The 15,889-nt window shown below is 35.0% G+C and overlaps 1 protein-coding gene and 1 pseudogene across 3 annotated transcripts; both read left to right on the plus strand.

Moving 5' to 3' along the window:
- Positions 1 to 732: 732 nt before the first annotated feature.
- On the plus strand, positions 733 to 10,361 carry LOC126695696 (sec1 family domain-containing protein MIP3). Of its 3 annotated transcripts, none has more exons than XM_050392528.1 (8): positions 733 to 1,476; positions 2,059 to 2,267; positions 5,038 to 5,181; positions 5,417 to 5,566; positions 6,965 to 7,474; positions 8,002 to 9,555; positions 9,641 to 9,709; positions 9,982 to 10,361. In XM_050392528.1, the coding sequence occupies exons 2-8, from the start codon at positions 2,220 to 2,222 to the stop codon at positions 10,129 to 10,131; spliced, it is 2,625 nt and encodes an 874-aa protein (XP_050248485.1). In that variant the 5' UTR covers positions 733 to 1,476; positions 2,059 to 2,219; the 3' UTR covers positions 10,132 to 10,361. The 3 variants fall into 3 exon arrangements, with proteins under 3 accessions (XP_050248485.1, XP_050248486.1, XP_050248484.1); XM_050392529.1 differs by having other exon boundaries at positions 2,097 to 2,267; XM_050392527.1 differs by having other exon boundaries at positions 2,197 to 2,267.
- A 1,560-nt stretch (positions 10,362 to 11,921) lies between these two features.
- LOC126695697 (G-type lectin S-receptor-like serine/threonine-protein kinase At2g19130) lies at positions 11,922 to 15,173 on the plus strand (annotated as a pseudogene).
- The last annotated feature ends 716 nt before the right edge of the window (positions 15,174 to 15,889 follow it).

Genomic DNA, 15,889 nt, shown 5'->3' on the forward strand with positions numbered 1-15,889 from the left:
CCAAATTTGTAAGGGAACATCATTTGGTGAGCTATCTTTTAAGATATTTTAATACATTAATTAAAAATTCAACCAATGTGGGCTTTACTTATTTATTTATTTCTATAATTCGATAGTTGGGGGATTTGAATCCCTAGCTAATTAAAGGAGGACAAAGAGAGAAATTATAGTAAAAAGACCCATATTTTATAAGATTTCATATTAGATAAAGATTCTTATTTTGTTAATTAAAGTCTCAAATTAATGGATTAATTTCAATTTAAAACTTCCATCCATCTATGGTATTTATTTTTGTTATTCTAAACCATAATTGAAAAGAGAAAATGAGAAACTAGTGACTAACACTTGCTCATAAAATCAATTTGGTAGTTATTAAACAAAGATAATAGAGAGATAAATATTCGATAAACTATTACTTAAAACTAGAGTGACAATGGTATTTGTAAGAATTAAATTAGTGACCAAATACAAAATTTTATCAACAATTTCAATTTTATATTAAACATCATATAAACCAAGACTTTAAAAAAAAAAAATTAACAAAATAAAAAATCCGACACAAAATATGAAATATCTTATAAAGTAAAAAAAAAAAAAAAATTTAAAATGTAATTTTCATTTAAAAAAAAAAAAAATGGTAAGGTTAAAACCGATTCGGGACAGGCTCACCTCCAGTTCAATACCTTCCTGTTTTCTCATTTTTTAAATAGATAAAGGACACGTGTAAGTGAAGCAATCCAAAGGCTAAAAAAGAACCCACAAAGCAACTTACTCTCTCTCCGTCTTCCGCTCTCTAGAACTCCAGAACTGAGTATTTCTCAGTAAATTGTCTTGTTCCTTCCTTCATCTTCTACACAAAGATGGTAAAAATCCACAAAACAGTGAACAAATCTCCAGTACTATAGCAATTACTGAAAAAATCAACTATCTCCATTACTCTCTCCGTCTAGCTCTATTCAGAGCTGAGCATCAGACGCTCCAAGATCAGACCTTACTTGAGAAGATCGGCGCTTGCCAGAGAAGAAAGGGCGAAATTGGGACATTGGATGAAATATTCCATGGGATCTCCAACAAGATCAGGGAAAGGAAATTGAACCCAAACCTCACCACTTAATGAGAAAGAGAAACACCTTTGATGCTCAGTTCTGGAGTTCTAGAGAGAGTTGAGAGATAGAGAGACGAAGAGAGAAAAATGGAGAGAGAATGAAAGAAAAGTTGCTTTGTGGATTTTTTTTTTTTTTTTGGCCTTTGGATTGCATCACTTACACGTGTCCTTCATCTATTTTAAAAATGGAGAAAACAGGAGGGTATTGAACGGGAGGTGAGCCTGTCCCAACCGAATCCAAGTCGGCGCTTAACAATAAGGCCCAAGTCCCAAAGTCCGAAACACAAACAACCTCGAGGCTCCGATCCGAAGCTCAACGAGAGGGAGAGGGCTCTCTTCTCTTCAGCGCCATTGGGATCTCAATTGTCAAGGTAATCCTATCAAACCCCACAATTGTTCTCATCGCATTATTGCTTCCTGTTTGGTTGCCGAGAAAATGTAGTAAAATTCCATTATCTCGGGTTTTTATTGAAAATTCGGATTTTTGGACCCTTCCGCCCAGACTAAATGCCTAAAAAATGCATGAAGCAAAATGTTAGATTAATCTAAAAGAAAAAAAAAAAAAATAGAATTCCTGTTCGTAAGTTTTATTGGCAACCAAACAGAGAATTAAGCTTTTGAAAAGTGTGGTTTTTACGGCTGTTTATATGCGAAAATGTGTGATTCATTTGGCTTATTTACTCCAAATCTTAATAGCTGAATTTTCATAATTAACTATGTGTTTGTCTTTGCTTGAACTTTTGGCTTAGTGCAACTTTTAGGAACTGAAATCCAAGTGCCAATTAAATCACTTTCTGGATAAGCAAGAAAAATGGAATTTGGTGAAAACTATTTTTTAAAAATATAAAATTTATTTGAAGGTATAGAGCTGATTTACCATTACCTCTTATATGATCTCTTTATAACTTTGACACTGTTTTAATATGGGGTTAAATGTGTACGTTGCTTATCAGTTGAAAATGAGTTGAAAGACGAATTTGATCGCATGCAGATGATTGGCCTATCAACTCATAAAGATTGAAATTTTTATTGAATGATCTAAGAGTTTCTTTGTTATTTTACTGGGTTTGCCCTTGCATCTTTTACTGAAGAGTGAAGACTATTACCTCGAAACATGGCTTTGGTTGATGTGACAAAATCTTGCATTGATTCCATTCGCCAGGTACGTCCTTTTTTTTTTTTGGTGATGAATGTTGAATTGCTGCAGTCTAAAGGCCATGCTTTTTGAAAGTTACTTCATTATCTATTCATTTGCTTGAGAATATATTGAATTTTTCCATATAAGTATCGTATGCAATATTTGTGTCTACTACTAGTGCAGTATATTCCTTAGTCATTGGCTGATATCTGGAGGTTTTTTTTGCGGGAGGGGGGGCGCTTTTGAATGCAAATGATATTGAATAGAAAGACCAATGCATCCATTGGGTTTGAGTGATTCTTTGATGTTCATAATCTGAAGTGAAAGAGAGAAAGTTTTTAAAAGGAAAACAGAAACTGCATGAATTGTAAAACTTGTCTCTAGTTACTCCTACACCCTACACTACTTAACTAAAGGAAAAAATTTCGTGTATCCTTCAAGTTATATCATATTAGACTATTTCAGTTCAAATTTGAACGTTTCATTTCGCATTCAATTCAATAATTTGAACTTTCTATTGTGAAGAGCCTTGTAACTCAACTGGCACCTCTTAGTGTTTCCAACAAAGACGTCCAAGTTTTAAATCCCCCACCCCTAACTATTGAATTAAAATTAAAAAAAAAAAAAAACCAACAACACACACACACACAATTTGAGCTTTCTGTTGGCCTCAACAAATTTGTTTTTTGATAAATAATAAAAATTCATTGAAAGAAAAGAAACTACTACAAAAAGACAGAGCACACAGGAAGTGTGCTGAGGAATACGTGAAAACAAATTTTAACTAAGAAGCATAAAAAGTACAACTATCAAGAAAATTAGACAAAGAAGTATAGTTGAAAACACCTGATGCATTCATCCACCCAAGCAATGTCTGGAAGAAAGACAGCTTGAAGTCATGAATCAATCTTTTGGTTCCTTCAAAAATCTGAGAATTCCTCTCCTACCAAATACCCCACATTAGGCAATGAGAGATGATGTTCCAAATCACACCATTTCTAAGCCTACTGCCTGGCCAAGTAGCTAGAAGCTCCACAACACCACTAGGCATAACCCAAGATACCCCAAAAAGTGTAAACCCTTGCTTCACAATTCTCTGGCTATGTAAAAGTAAATGAATCTTTGTTGGCACTTTTTGTCTCCACACAGACTTCTAGGGAAAAGACATATGAGAAGGGGATTGTAAGACTTTATAGTAAGATCGAACATCAAAACCCCCTCGAAAAGAAGGTTTCCAACACAACTTATCCACCCCATCCCCTCTCCACACTCCACAAATTTATATAGACTACCGACACTTTCCAACATTAATCCTTGAATGTTATGTGCATGGTTTGTTACATGTGTTTGTTTACAAGTGTCATGGATTGGGACAGGTGGCGCAGTTATTGTTCAGTACCTGAATATGTCAGGATATTTCTCTGCGGCAGTGTTCATTCCTTTTAGTTGCCAAAGTCTTTGCTCTTGTCAATCAGCTATCTGTATTCTTAATTTATTTTTCTTATTGTCCGTTTGTTTTAGCTTAAAACCCAACTTCTTTCACCATCAATTTTTTAGAACCTGACATTTTCTAAGTACAATTGTACTTTGACACATTATTTATTAATTTTTTTAAAACAAAATAAGCCAATTAATATGCTCATCCAAACACACTCTTAATTACCTAAAAATCATATTAATTCTAGAGTTTGAACACCATGATTGATGTTTTACACTGCTTATGGTTTACTACTAGAGAAAGGAAAAGAAGATAAAGTTTCAAATATGTCTTTTTTTCAATTGTTTGTTTAGTAAATAGAAGTGAAAAGGAAAGAATGAGGTAAGAAAATTATTTAAAATTTTCCTTAGAGGCCCACCAAAATTGGTTTTCAAAATAGGTAGCTTTGGGAGAAAATTGATGCGAGAATAAAAGGTGTAAAAGATATCTTCATTTTATTTTCCTTTCAGTTCTGAGAAAACAATGTAACTTTCTTTGCTTATCTTTTCCCTTCTTTATTTTCTCTGGTAGAAAGTGACCAAATGGGCTGTTAGTTTCTAGATGATTGGGCTTATATACAATGGTAGGTGGTTAAAGAAGTGTGATGAATAATGGGTAGTAAGCAAGCTGAAATTTGCTTGTATAAGCTTTCTGACGCAGCAAGCACTGCATTGTTGCTGGAACTGAGAAACAAGCCCTTGGCAGGTCAAGAGTCAGTCAAAAATAGAAATAATAAATCATTGTGTGCTGCCTAAGTAATAACATCCAATCTCTCTCTCTCTCTCTCTCTCTCTCTATATATATTAATAGGTAAAGCTGAAAGAAAATCTAATTAGGTTTTAAATTGAATTCCAATTGTTGTCTAATTTTGCATCACGTATCCTATTTAAATTAAATTTTTTTTTTTCTAGGTGAGTTAATGAGATGCAAAAGACGAAAGGTCTAATATTAATAAATCATCAAAAACTCAATAAAGAAAAAAAGAAAGAGTAAACTCGTGTATATCCAAAAGAAATTAAAATAAAAAAAATAAAAGAGAGAGTATAATTTGAATCCATGTATGTGTGTAATTGTACCGTGCACATGCATGGGTTATATACTAGTTGATATAAAATTTGGTGTACATGATAAGACAAACGGAGGTTTTTATGGTATTATCTGTAGCCATCACAAATTCTCAGTTGCAGTTCTGTAACTTGTGCTGCTTGAATTTTTGAGTTTTGAAAATTTATTGATGGTATTGACTTGACATGTGATTATGTCAGTCCAACATTGAGCTGATCTATACTAATATTCTATATTCACCTTTGTCTTTAGATATCAGAGCACATTGAAGATGCTACTCTTTACCTTGATGCTGGATCTACAGAAAGTTTCCAATTTATTGGGGCATTTCCTGTGTTGCTGGGCCTTGGAGTACGTGCAGTTTGCAGTTTGGAGAACATGTGTTCTCTCGATGCGGTAAACTAAAAGGGTCATGTGTCTCCTAAAATGTCTTTTATTGCTTCTTTTAACCTGATATGAATAAGTTTGAATGGCTTCACATTTGAACCTACTTCATAAACAGAAAGCGTCTGTATCAATATGTGTATATGTGTGTGTGCGCACTAGCTATGATAGCCAACCATTGTAGATAAGACACCATTTATTGCTCTCATCTCAAGCATGTTGTAATTTGTATTTGCTTTGACTCTAGGTGGTTGATTGGAACTCAAAATCTGATGCTGCAAGGAAAATAGTGGTCATCACATCCCGTCTACTAAGTGATGCGCATCGGTATATTTTACGTTGCCTAAGCACACATCAAGGTGTTCGTCATTGTATTATATTTACATCAATCTCAGAGGTGCTAATTAGTGCTTTTCTCTGCAGTTTATTCTTTTTTTTTTTTCTTTTTATCATTTCTGCACTTGCCAATATTTTTCTGAATGTCGTGTATAATTTTCATTTGCACGTAAAATAAATAAATTTTTCCTCGTTTTAATTGTTGACAATCATATTAAATATAATTCTTGCTTTTATTTTTCAAGGCCCTATATTTTGTAAATTCATTGATTTGATTAAAAACTAGTTGAACACTTGGACTGTTTGATCTGAATGAGAAGAATAAGAACCACAGTTGATTTTATCAAATAAATTTATATTTAAAAGGGTACTCAGGAGGACAATATCATTTAATTTGCATGGGGGTTCAAGTGATAGTCTAGTGGTAATAAAATCCTTTGTGGTGCCCCATGTTTGTGGTTCAAGCCCCACCTTCCCCCTCCCCAACTATCTGCCTATAAAAAAATATAAAATTATATGTGGACTTCTTGACTGCTGTACCAAAACTGAAATCGAAGTTTTTTCTCCTGTGTTTTTGCAAGACCCAGGACTGGGAGATCTGTAGAAAGGAGAAAAGTTCCTCTCACAAATGTTCTTAGCTTGAGTACTTTTGCTCGTTTTCACCCATGAAATTTCTTTGCTACTTCATATTAGTTTCCTGGGCATTTCTACTTATGCTTCTGAGATGTATGCATTTGAGACCCATTTCTACTGATAATGTCTCAAAGAGGAATCATAAAAAAAAAAAATCATAGAAATAGTCCCTGGTTATCTATATAAGGAAAAGAAAAATGTCATCCTGGGTAAAGATTTAATTCCCAGTTTCTGTCAATTGTTTTGGGTTGCCACCAGTGGATATTCCTGCGTGAATATATTTACCTTTTAAAACCAAACATATAAGGTTTCTGCCACTGAGAGTTTGAATGGTGAACCACTTAAATTGAACTCTAGCAGTATACATTTTGCAAAATGTCTTTCGTGTCCCAAACCCTTCCATAATTTGAAGCTACATGGTTCTAACCTTATTGAAATTATGGAAAGTGAAAACCATAAAATTTCATTACTACATACCATATCACATACCTCTTTTTATCTTTGTACAATTATTTTGTTGTAGTAGTTAAAAAGGGTTATTATCCAGTATAAGTCCCATCTGAGTGGGTTCCTGGGTGGGGTAGTTTGAACACGGTTCTTTCTTCTACATTTTATGCATAAAGTGACCACTTTCGAGATTTTTACCTGCACACTGCACCAGATAATTCACTCTGTGTGACTGGAAATTTATTTCGCAACTAATAGTTTAAATTAGAAATATGATATCCATGTTACAGGATCTGAGAGGTCATTAAATAAATTATTTTTTTTCCATCTGTTTTGGCTGTTGCTGCTGAATCTTATCAAATGCTATACCAAAATGCAGATATCTCACTCTGCATATCCTGATTCACCTCTGGGACCAGATGCATTTCATGAATATGAATCCTTGCTTGTCCAAGATTATGAGGAACTTGTTAAGAAAGCTGAGACAAAGTCTAAAGAGCCAGAAGATAAAAGCTTACAGGATAATTTACCCTTTGAAGATGAAGGATGGTCACGACTCACGTCCAGTGAAGAGGGTTTTCCTCGCATTGAAGCTAGTTCAAGTGGAAGAGATATATACAATAATAATCTGATAGGTCATGTAGAAGATGTAGGGCAAAAATTGGTTGTTTCTGTGCATCACTTCCCCATGCTTTTGTGTCCTTTTTCACCAAGAGTCTTTGTTTTACCTTCAGAGGGATCAATTGCCGAAGCATATGTATCAGCTGAACATGAGGATTCCCTTAGTCCTGGATTGCCTCCCTTAAGTACTGGATTACCTTCTGATGGTGATGATGTTCCTCCTGGGGCAACTCTTACAGCACATTTTCTTTACCATCTGGCCGCCAAGGTAATAAGCTCTGTGTGCGCTATAACCTTTTGTTTGTTGCCTTTTATTGCTATGCTGAGCTCTAGAGTTCCTACAATTTTCCTATGTTTTTAACAGATATGCCTATCCTTTAAGTCTAGGTATTCTATATCTTACCCGTGTCCAAATTCATGAACAATAAGTTGCTATGGAAGTGAAATTACCAAAGCCCTTGTTTCTAATATTAGCTTTTATATCTAAAGGTCAAAATGCCAAAAATACTTCCAATGTTCTTTGGAACAAATGGCATCTTGTTGCCAGATAAATAAGGGATTGAGGATAAGATCAAGGGTCCAATCCCATATGGGTGCGTGAGTGCTTAACTCTTTACCTAAATACCCCTACAGTCCTTTCCATGATATATAGCTTATCAAGTAAGAGTAGAACTGATGTTTTCTCCATTGAAAGCATATGTTGGTCCCTTTAGGAGTTGACAGGTAAACGTTCCCCCTGTGGTAAGTTTAGGTTGTTCCCTTTATGACCATGGTCTATTTTTCTTAATCTTGTAGATGGAGTTGAAAATGGAGATATTTTCCATTGGTGATTTGTCAAAAACCGTTGGGAAGATATTGACAGACATGTCAAGTCTTTATGATGTAGGCCGTCGTAGACGATCAGCAGGTCTATTACTCATTGACCGCACACTTGATCTTCTAACCCCTTGCTGCCATGGGGACTCACTTGTTGATCGCATGTTCTCCTCTTTGCCTCATAAGGAACGAGCAACATCATCTACCCAAACTAAAGGCTCTCAAACCCAACTCAAACATGGTCCTTCTAAACTGCAACGCACTCCTCTTGATGTTCAGATCCCACTTCAAAAGATTTTAAGCGAAGAAGATTGTAAAATAGATAATTTTCGGCTTCTAGAAAGCATCGAAGCTTTTCTATGTGCATGGGATTCTACTAACTCTGCTTCTCAAATTGTAGATTTAACTAATCTCAGCAACAAAGTTAATGATAAAAGGCCCCTTCACTCTGAGATTGAGCTATTTAGTGGGTCCTTTGTCTCCACTGAAAATTTTCGTGGAACACCATACTTGGAAGCTATAATGGATAGGAGGACCAAGGATGGGGGCATTCTGGTAAAGAAGTGGCTCCAAGAAACTCTGCGTCGGGAAAATATAACTGTGAATGTGAAATCTCGTCCTGGCTATGTTACAAAGTCTGAGTTGCAACCTATGATCAAAGCATTGGCTAATAGTCAGCCATCTCTGATGAGAAACAAAGGAATCATTCAGTTAGCTGCAGCTACATTAGTGGCCCTTGATGAATCACATTGTGCCACATGGGATGCATTTATCAGTGCGGAGAAAATATTGACTGCTAGCGCTGGAGACACAACCCAGAGTCTTGCTGCTCAAATTGGTGATCTTGTCAATAAGAGTGCTTTGGTGGGATCACATGGACAGAAGAATGGCAAAACAGAGCCTTCACATGGAGTACTTTCTTTTCAAGATGCTTTACTGCTTACAATTACTGGATATATATTGGCTGGTGAGAATTTCCCAACATCTGGGTCAGATGGTCCTTTTTCTTGGCAAGAGGAGCATCTGTTGAAAGAGGCAATTGTGGATGCTATTCTTGAAAACCCATCAATAGCAAAACTAGAATTTTTGCATGGTCTAAGGGAAGACCTTGAAGCCAACCTAAACAGGATGAGATCAGAGAAAACCAAAGAAGTGTCTTCAAATCAATTAGAAATTGATGATTTTGACGATGATCAATGGGCTAGCTGGGGTGATGAAGATGCTGATAATTATAATAACAAAGAGCAAGTGTATGGTGACATGCAGCTGAAGTTGGAGTTGCGTGATAGGGTGGATAACCTTTTCAAATTTCTTCATAAATTATCTAGCTTGAAGAGGAGGAACTTACCATTGAGGGATGGGACGTTGTCTTTAGAAAGTAATTTTAGTGGAGATCCCTATACAAGTAAAGGATTACTTCATAAACTTCTAACAAGGGTGTTGGGCAAGTATGATGTACCTGGATTGGAGTACCATTCCTCTACTGTTGGACGACTTTTCAAAAGTGGGTTTGGAAGATTTGGCCTTGGGCAGGTAAGTTTTGGTCCCCGTGACTCATTATGTGAATTTTGCTTCAATAGTTCAAATAAGCTAAGATTGCCTTTTTTGAGTTCTGCAGGCAAAACCAAGTCTTGCTGACCAAAACGTCATTCTGGTTTTTGTTATTGGGGGCATCAATGGTCTTGAGGTCTGAATTTCTTGAGCTCGTTAACTTTATTTTTCTTCTGCCTTTCCCAACAATTTATTGCTATACTTAAAGCATTTGAATAACAATCCAATTACAAATAATTTTTTACTTCCTTCCCAAATGAGGCTCATCTGGAATGGAGGTTATGTTAGCCTTTGCCCTTGAAAAGATCTTTAATGTATTTTTGAAACGATTCTTGTCTACTTATTAAAAACATGAAACCTCATTACCTTAAGAAGAAACATGACATTGTCCTCTTTTTGTGTCATAAGGTACGTGAAGCTCAGGAGGCTTTATCTGAGAGTGGAAGGCCTGAAATCGAATTGCTTCTTGGTGGAACAACCTTTTTAACTCCTCATGATATGCTTGATTTACTAACGGGGGACTCCAGTTACTTCAATCCCTTAATTGGTAAAAGATAGAGAGAGAAAAAATATAAAATGAATCTGAAATGCTGTTTGCTAACAGTTCATCTGCTATTTGTTTTGAGCAATTCAAATTTAGTTTATTTTATAGTTGAATTGGCTCCCATAAAATGGGAAGGAAAATATCACACATAGCTCCTGGTATGAAGTATCGTGTATACTCTCTTTCTGCATTTGCGTGTGGATGAGGATGAAAATAATGTATTATCTTTCTTTCTTTTTTAGCACCTTTGCTTGCATCTTCATTTATTATTACTTTTGTAAATTGTTGCACTTGCACTTCATAACGCGGACAGGCATGTTGATTGTTTCCCGTTGGAAATACACAACATTTGGGATTAATTTTAAAGACATGGCATCCTTTCAATTGCATGGTAAAGATGAATAAAATTTCATGTAGACAAATAGAGCAACATGTAATGAAATACAAAAGGTTCAATGGGATATAAAATTGGGTTGGAATTATTCTTTTTTCACTTGTTGTAAGATGATAAATATAATAATAATAACAACATTAATAATAAGAGTATATCTGCTAAAAACCTCATAGCTCAGCTAGTTAGTACCTTATGGTATTTCTAAAAAAGATATTGAGAAGTTATCCAAATAATAATAATGAGAAGGGTAAATCTCAATTAAAGCCTCTAGTTTCCCCTTCTTGATTGAGATTCGGTGCACTGAGCTACACTTTTTTTAATGATTAATATTGAAAGTTAAAAAAATTTGATTTTAATCCCAGTCATTAAATCAAAATATTTTTAACTTTTTACCTTTGATCTTTTTCACTTTTTAAACTTCTCTCTTGCATAGGCCTGGTTGCGTCCATTGAATGTGCTTGTAAGCTTGGCTGAAATCTTCAAATCTACTGCAAGGCAACTGGACAGCAAGTGAGCCAAAATAAATCCCAAATGTTCCACCTTACTCAAATTCTAAATACTCTCTCAACCAACATATATATATATATAGGCTTCTCCTAGATGCAACAACAAATATCTATACAATAAATTTTTTGCTAGATCATCAAACTATTTTGAAATTTGAAATATTCTATTAGTAAATAAATAAAATTTGATGTTTTATACTCAGTTTGGCTCTTCTGCTAGACCAAGAATATATAAGATTTGCCTTTGAAATTTTGTTTTATAAGATAATGACATCTTAGGAAAGGCTATGAACTGTTCACAACTCCACATTCAAAGTTCAAATCTCCCTTCGTAGCCTATCTTTTGTTCCAACTGCAAAACTGTAGTAGATCAAATTCCTGTACCATCTATATTTTATAACATCCACCAATTCCCATAGATTTCTGCCACATTTATTATTTCCATTCCCCTCTCTTTTCTGTCACTAACTGAAAAATGACAGCCAAAAAAAAAAGAGCAAAGCCTTTCACTGTCATCTCCCCAACTTACTTGTCCAATTCAAACTCTTTTAACTAATCCGACCAACTCCAAGATCAGACATGTGATCAATATTGTCGACTCCAAGATCAGACATGTAATCAATATTGTCAAGATCAGAAATGTACAATGACTAACTTGTGAGTTATTATAGAATTCCAACCTGTGTTCAGACTTAAGTGTCTTCTTCAGGTTAACAAATCAAATTAGATATCTAGCACTAGCTAGCTAAGAGAACCACCACTAATTTGTGGACAAGCAAAACTCGTACCCCACCAGACAATGGCACCGACCATATTTATCAAACTAGTCTGGATATCTATTAGTTTGTGCAAGTGATTGACTACATTAAAAATTCAGCCAAAAAAAAAGTATTGACTACATTAATAAAAATTTGAAACAGCAATTTTCAAAAATATATATAGAAAAGAAAAATCTGAGCTTACTTCAACAAAATTCGGCTTTTGTACAACAAAAATCAACAATGGCACTAACAAGAATCCAGAAGCAAGAAGTGAGTAGCACAAGCAAGAAGCCATGGCTGATTCATATTGTTCTACTTTTCTTTATGCCAGTCACTAGTGGCAATCTTTCCACTGGCTCTGATACCATCTTCCCAGGCGAGTCTATCTCTGGGAACCAAACCATAATATCCAAAGGTGGAGTTTTTGAACTAGGTTTCTTCACACCAGGTTACTCTCACAACTATTACATAGGCATATGGTATAAAGGATTACCAATACCAAAAAAAACAGTGGTTTGGGTGGCCAACAGGAATCAACCTGTCTCTAACCCATCCTCTTCAACATTACAGCTGTTTCAGGATGGTAACTTAGTCCTACTCACATCAAACAAGATTAGAGTTTGGTCTACAAATTCAACCTCTAGCTTGCCTACTGTAGGTGTGCTTCTTGACAATGGAAATTTCATCTTAAGAAAAAATTCAGATTCCTCTAGCATAATGTGGCAGAGTTTTGATCACCCAACTGATACATGGCTGCCTGGTGCCAAGTTTGGATATAATAAAGTTACTAATGATGGTCAAATTCTAACTTCGTGGAGAAGTTATGAAAATCCAGCACCTGGGCTCTTCTCTGTTGAACTAGAACCAAAAGGTACAAGTTACTCGTTAAAATGGAATAGGTCTAATTTGTATTGGACTAGTGGGGAATGGTCAGGGAAGATTTTCAGCCTTCTGCCTGAAATAGACCTGAACAGTTATGTTAAAAATTTTACCTTTGTTTCAAATGAAAATGAGAGCTATTTTATATATTCTGCTGCATCCAATTTTGCACTTACTAGATCTGTGCTGGATGTAACTGGGCAGCTCACGTTATCTGTATGGTGGAAGGAGCTCCAGCAATGGAATTTGGTTTGGATAAAACCAAAGAACCAGTGTTAGGTTTATGCTACCTGTGGTGCTTTTAGTAGCTGCAATGAGCAAAATTCCACTGTTTGTGCTTGTATACAAGGATTTGAACCAAGCAAATTAGATGAATGGAATTTGAAAGATCAATCAGGTGGCCGTGTGAGGAGAGCCCCATTACAATGTGATCACAGTGGAAATGATGCATTTTTGTTAATTCCCAACATGCTGTTTCCAGTGAATTCAGTGGCATTAAGAGTCAACAACATCAAAGAATACAAATCAACATGCTTGAGCAACTGTTCATGCACTGCTTATGCTTATGATAACGGATGTTTTATTTGGATAGGAGAATTGGTCAATCTACAACAATTTTCATCTGAAAATAAGATTGGAAGAGAAATCCATGTCCGTGTTGCAGCATCTGAACTTTTGGGAAGTAAAGCGAAGACAGACGGAAAAACTATTTGGATTGTTGTTGGAGCGATTGCAGCAATTTTTCTCCTCTATGGTATGGTATTAACAATAATATGGAGGAGACAATCTGCTCGCACATTTGAGGCAATGGATGATTCCTTGATGCTGTTCAACTACCATGAATTATAAAAAAAGCTACAGAGAACTTCTCGCAAAAACTTGGTGAGGGTGGTTTTGGTTCTGTTTTCAAGGGGACTTTACCCAATTCAACTGCAGGGCCGGCTGAATGGGTGAGCAAAAGATGCAATCGCCTAAGGCCCCAAGTAAAAAAAAAGGCCCCCAAATTTTAACCAATAGGATTATTTATAATCAATAAATAAAATAATTTTTTTCCCATATGAGAAACAAATAAAAAAAAGAGAAAAATGCAACATTTACAATATTTTTCATAACACTTTTACAACTAATGCTAAGTAGTAGGTTGTTACAACTTGTTATTAATGGCAAAAAAATAATTATAGTGATATTTTCAAAAAGAAAACAAAAAACAACTTAAAACCTAGGATTTGTTGTAAAAAAATATTGTGAATGTTGCACTTCTTAAAAAAAATAAGAATAATAATAAGAGGTGAGTTAGCAAACTTTTACTAGTTTTCATCTAAGTCTATCACTAACCCCACTCTTTTACTTACCACTACAATCTGCCACATCAATAAGTATGAAAAATTTTGTCAAGTTTTTTCTGTTTATAAAATTTCTATAAAAAGAAAAATTCTATGTAGTTCATGTTAATTAGTAGTAATTTTGCATTTAAAACAAAATAATCAATTTTCGCCTTAGGCCCCCAAATAAATCAAGCCGCCCCTGTTCAACTGCCATAGCAGTGAAAAAACTAAGAAGTGTAAAGCAAGATGAGAAGCAGTTTCGTGCAGAAGTGAGCATAGTTGGAACAATTCATCACGCTAATCTTATTCGCTTTTGAGGATTTTGTGCAAAAGCTTCAAAATGGTTTATAGTCTATGATTACATGCCAAAAGGTTCTCTAGAGTCACATTTGTTTCGAAAGGGTTCCCAAATTTTGGATTGGAAGATAAGATATAATATTGCATTAGGGACTGCTAGAGGATTGGCTTATCTTCATGAGGAGTGCAGAGACTGTATCATACATTGTGACATCAAGCTTGAAAACATTTTGTTGGATGCTGATTATAATCCAAAAGTGGCTGATTTTGGCCTTGCAAAGCTTGTTGGTCGGGACTTTAGTCGGGTTCTTACTACCATGAGGGGAACCAGAGGACACCAGAATGCCTTTCAGGTGAGGCTATCACTCCAAAAGTTGATGTTTTCAGCTTTGGAAAGCTTCTTTTCGAGATTATATCAGGTAGAAGAAATACAGACATGCTAAATGATGATTTATCTAACTACTTTCCGACTAGTGTTGCAAATGCAATAAACAAAAGGGAAGAAGTTATGATGCTGCTAGATTACAAATTGGAGAATAGTGACAGCATAGAAGAGCTAGCTAGAGCTTGCAAAGTTGCTTGTTGGTGCATTCAAGATGATGAGAAGGATAGACCAACCATTGGGCAGGTAGTACAAATTCTGGAAGGAATTATGGAAGTAGGCATGCCTCCAATCCCACGGATTTTGCAACGACTTGCAGAAGATCCTGTGATTTCAAATTTTTACCGGGAAACTGAGACTTCAACTAGTTCATATTAATGGCCCTGAGCTTCCTCTTGACCATCTATGTATGATCAATGAGTTTCAAGTGCTCTAGACAATGCAAGTGCACCTCTCAATGAATGACTGTAAATTCTCATTTCACTGATATAACTTCAAATAAATTATTCAACTGTTGGTAGTAGGTTTAGAGCCAGGTTTAGGCGTTTCTAAAATTGCACCTTCCATGAGATAGAGTCAGCTTGTTTGATGTATGTATTTGTTATGAGAAATTAGTTGTTAGGTTTTATAAATGTGTTTTTGTTCTTAGGTAGTTAGGTAGAATTTGTTCGAATCAGAGAATTGGAGAACTTTAAAGGCAAACATATGTTATGTTGGAGAATAAGGGGTAAACAATGAAATGAATAATAAATAATGCCTTAGAGGAACATATTAACGTTATCTTTAGACATTATTTGCCTCCCCACAAGTGTTGCTATAGGATTATTGCAAAATTGTTTCTAGGAAACAACCAAACTTATTGTGTACTACAAATAACAACTTGGAGAAGACCCATGGAATTTTTTATGTTTCTAAGAGAAAATTATTCATTTATTAGATTGGAATATTAAGAGTATAAACAATATATATATATATATATATATATCATGAAAAGTCACAAATAAAGTGTTATAATTGTTAGAAAATAGTTAGAAACAATCTCCCAACCTTCATAAACGTTTAAATGTCAAGCAGTGCAACTCTTGGTTACAAATTTTGCATAAACCATTATTCAACTTTCAACACAATGTTACTTGAAATTCGGTGAACCTAGTTTTCAGCGAAAATACTAAATTCTCAAACAATTTTTTTTTTCTTTCTAACTTTCAATAAAAAAAAAAAATATAGA

Source organism: Quercus robur, chromosome 8, assembly GCF_932294415.1.
Source record: "Quercus robur chromosome 8, dhQueRobu3.1, whole genome shotgun sequence".
Classification (NCBI taxonomy): domain Eukaryota; kingdom Viridiplantae; phylum Streptophyta; class Magnoliopsida; order Fagales; family Fagaceae; genus Quercus; species Quercus robur.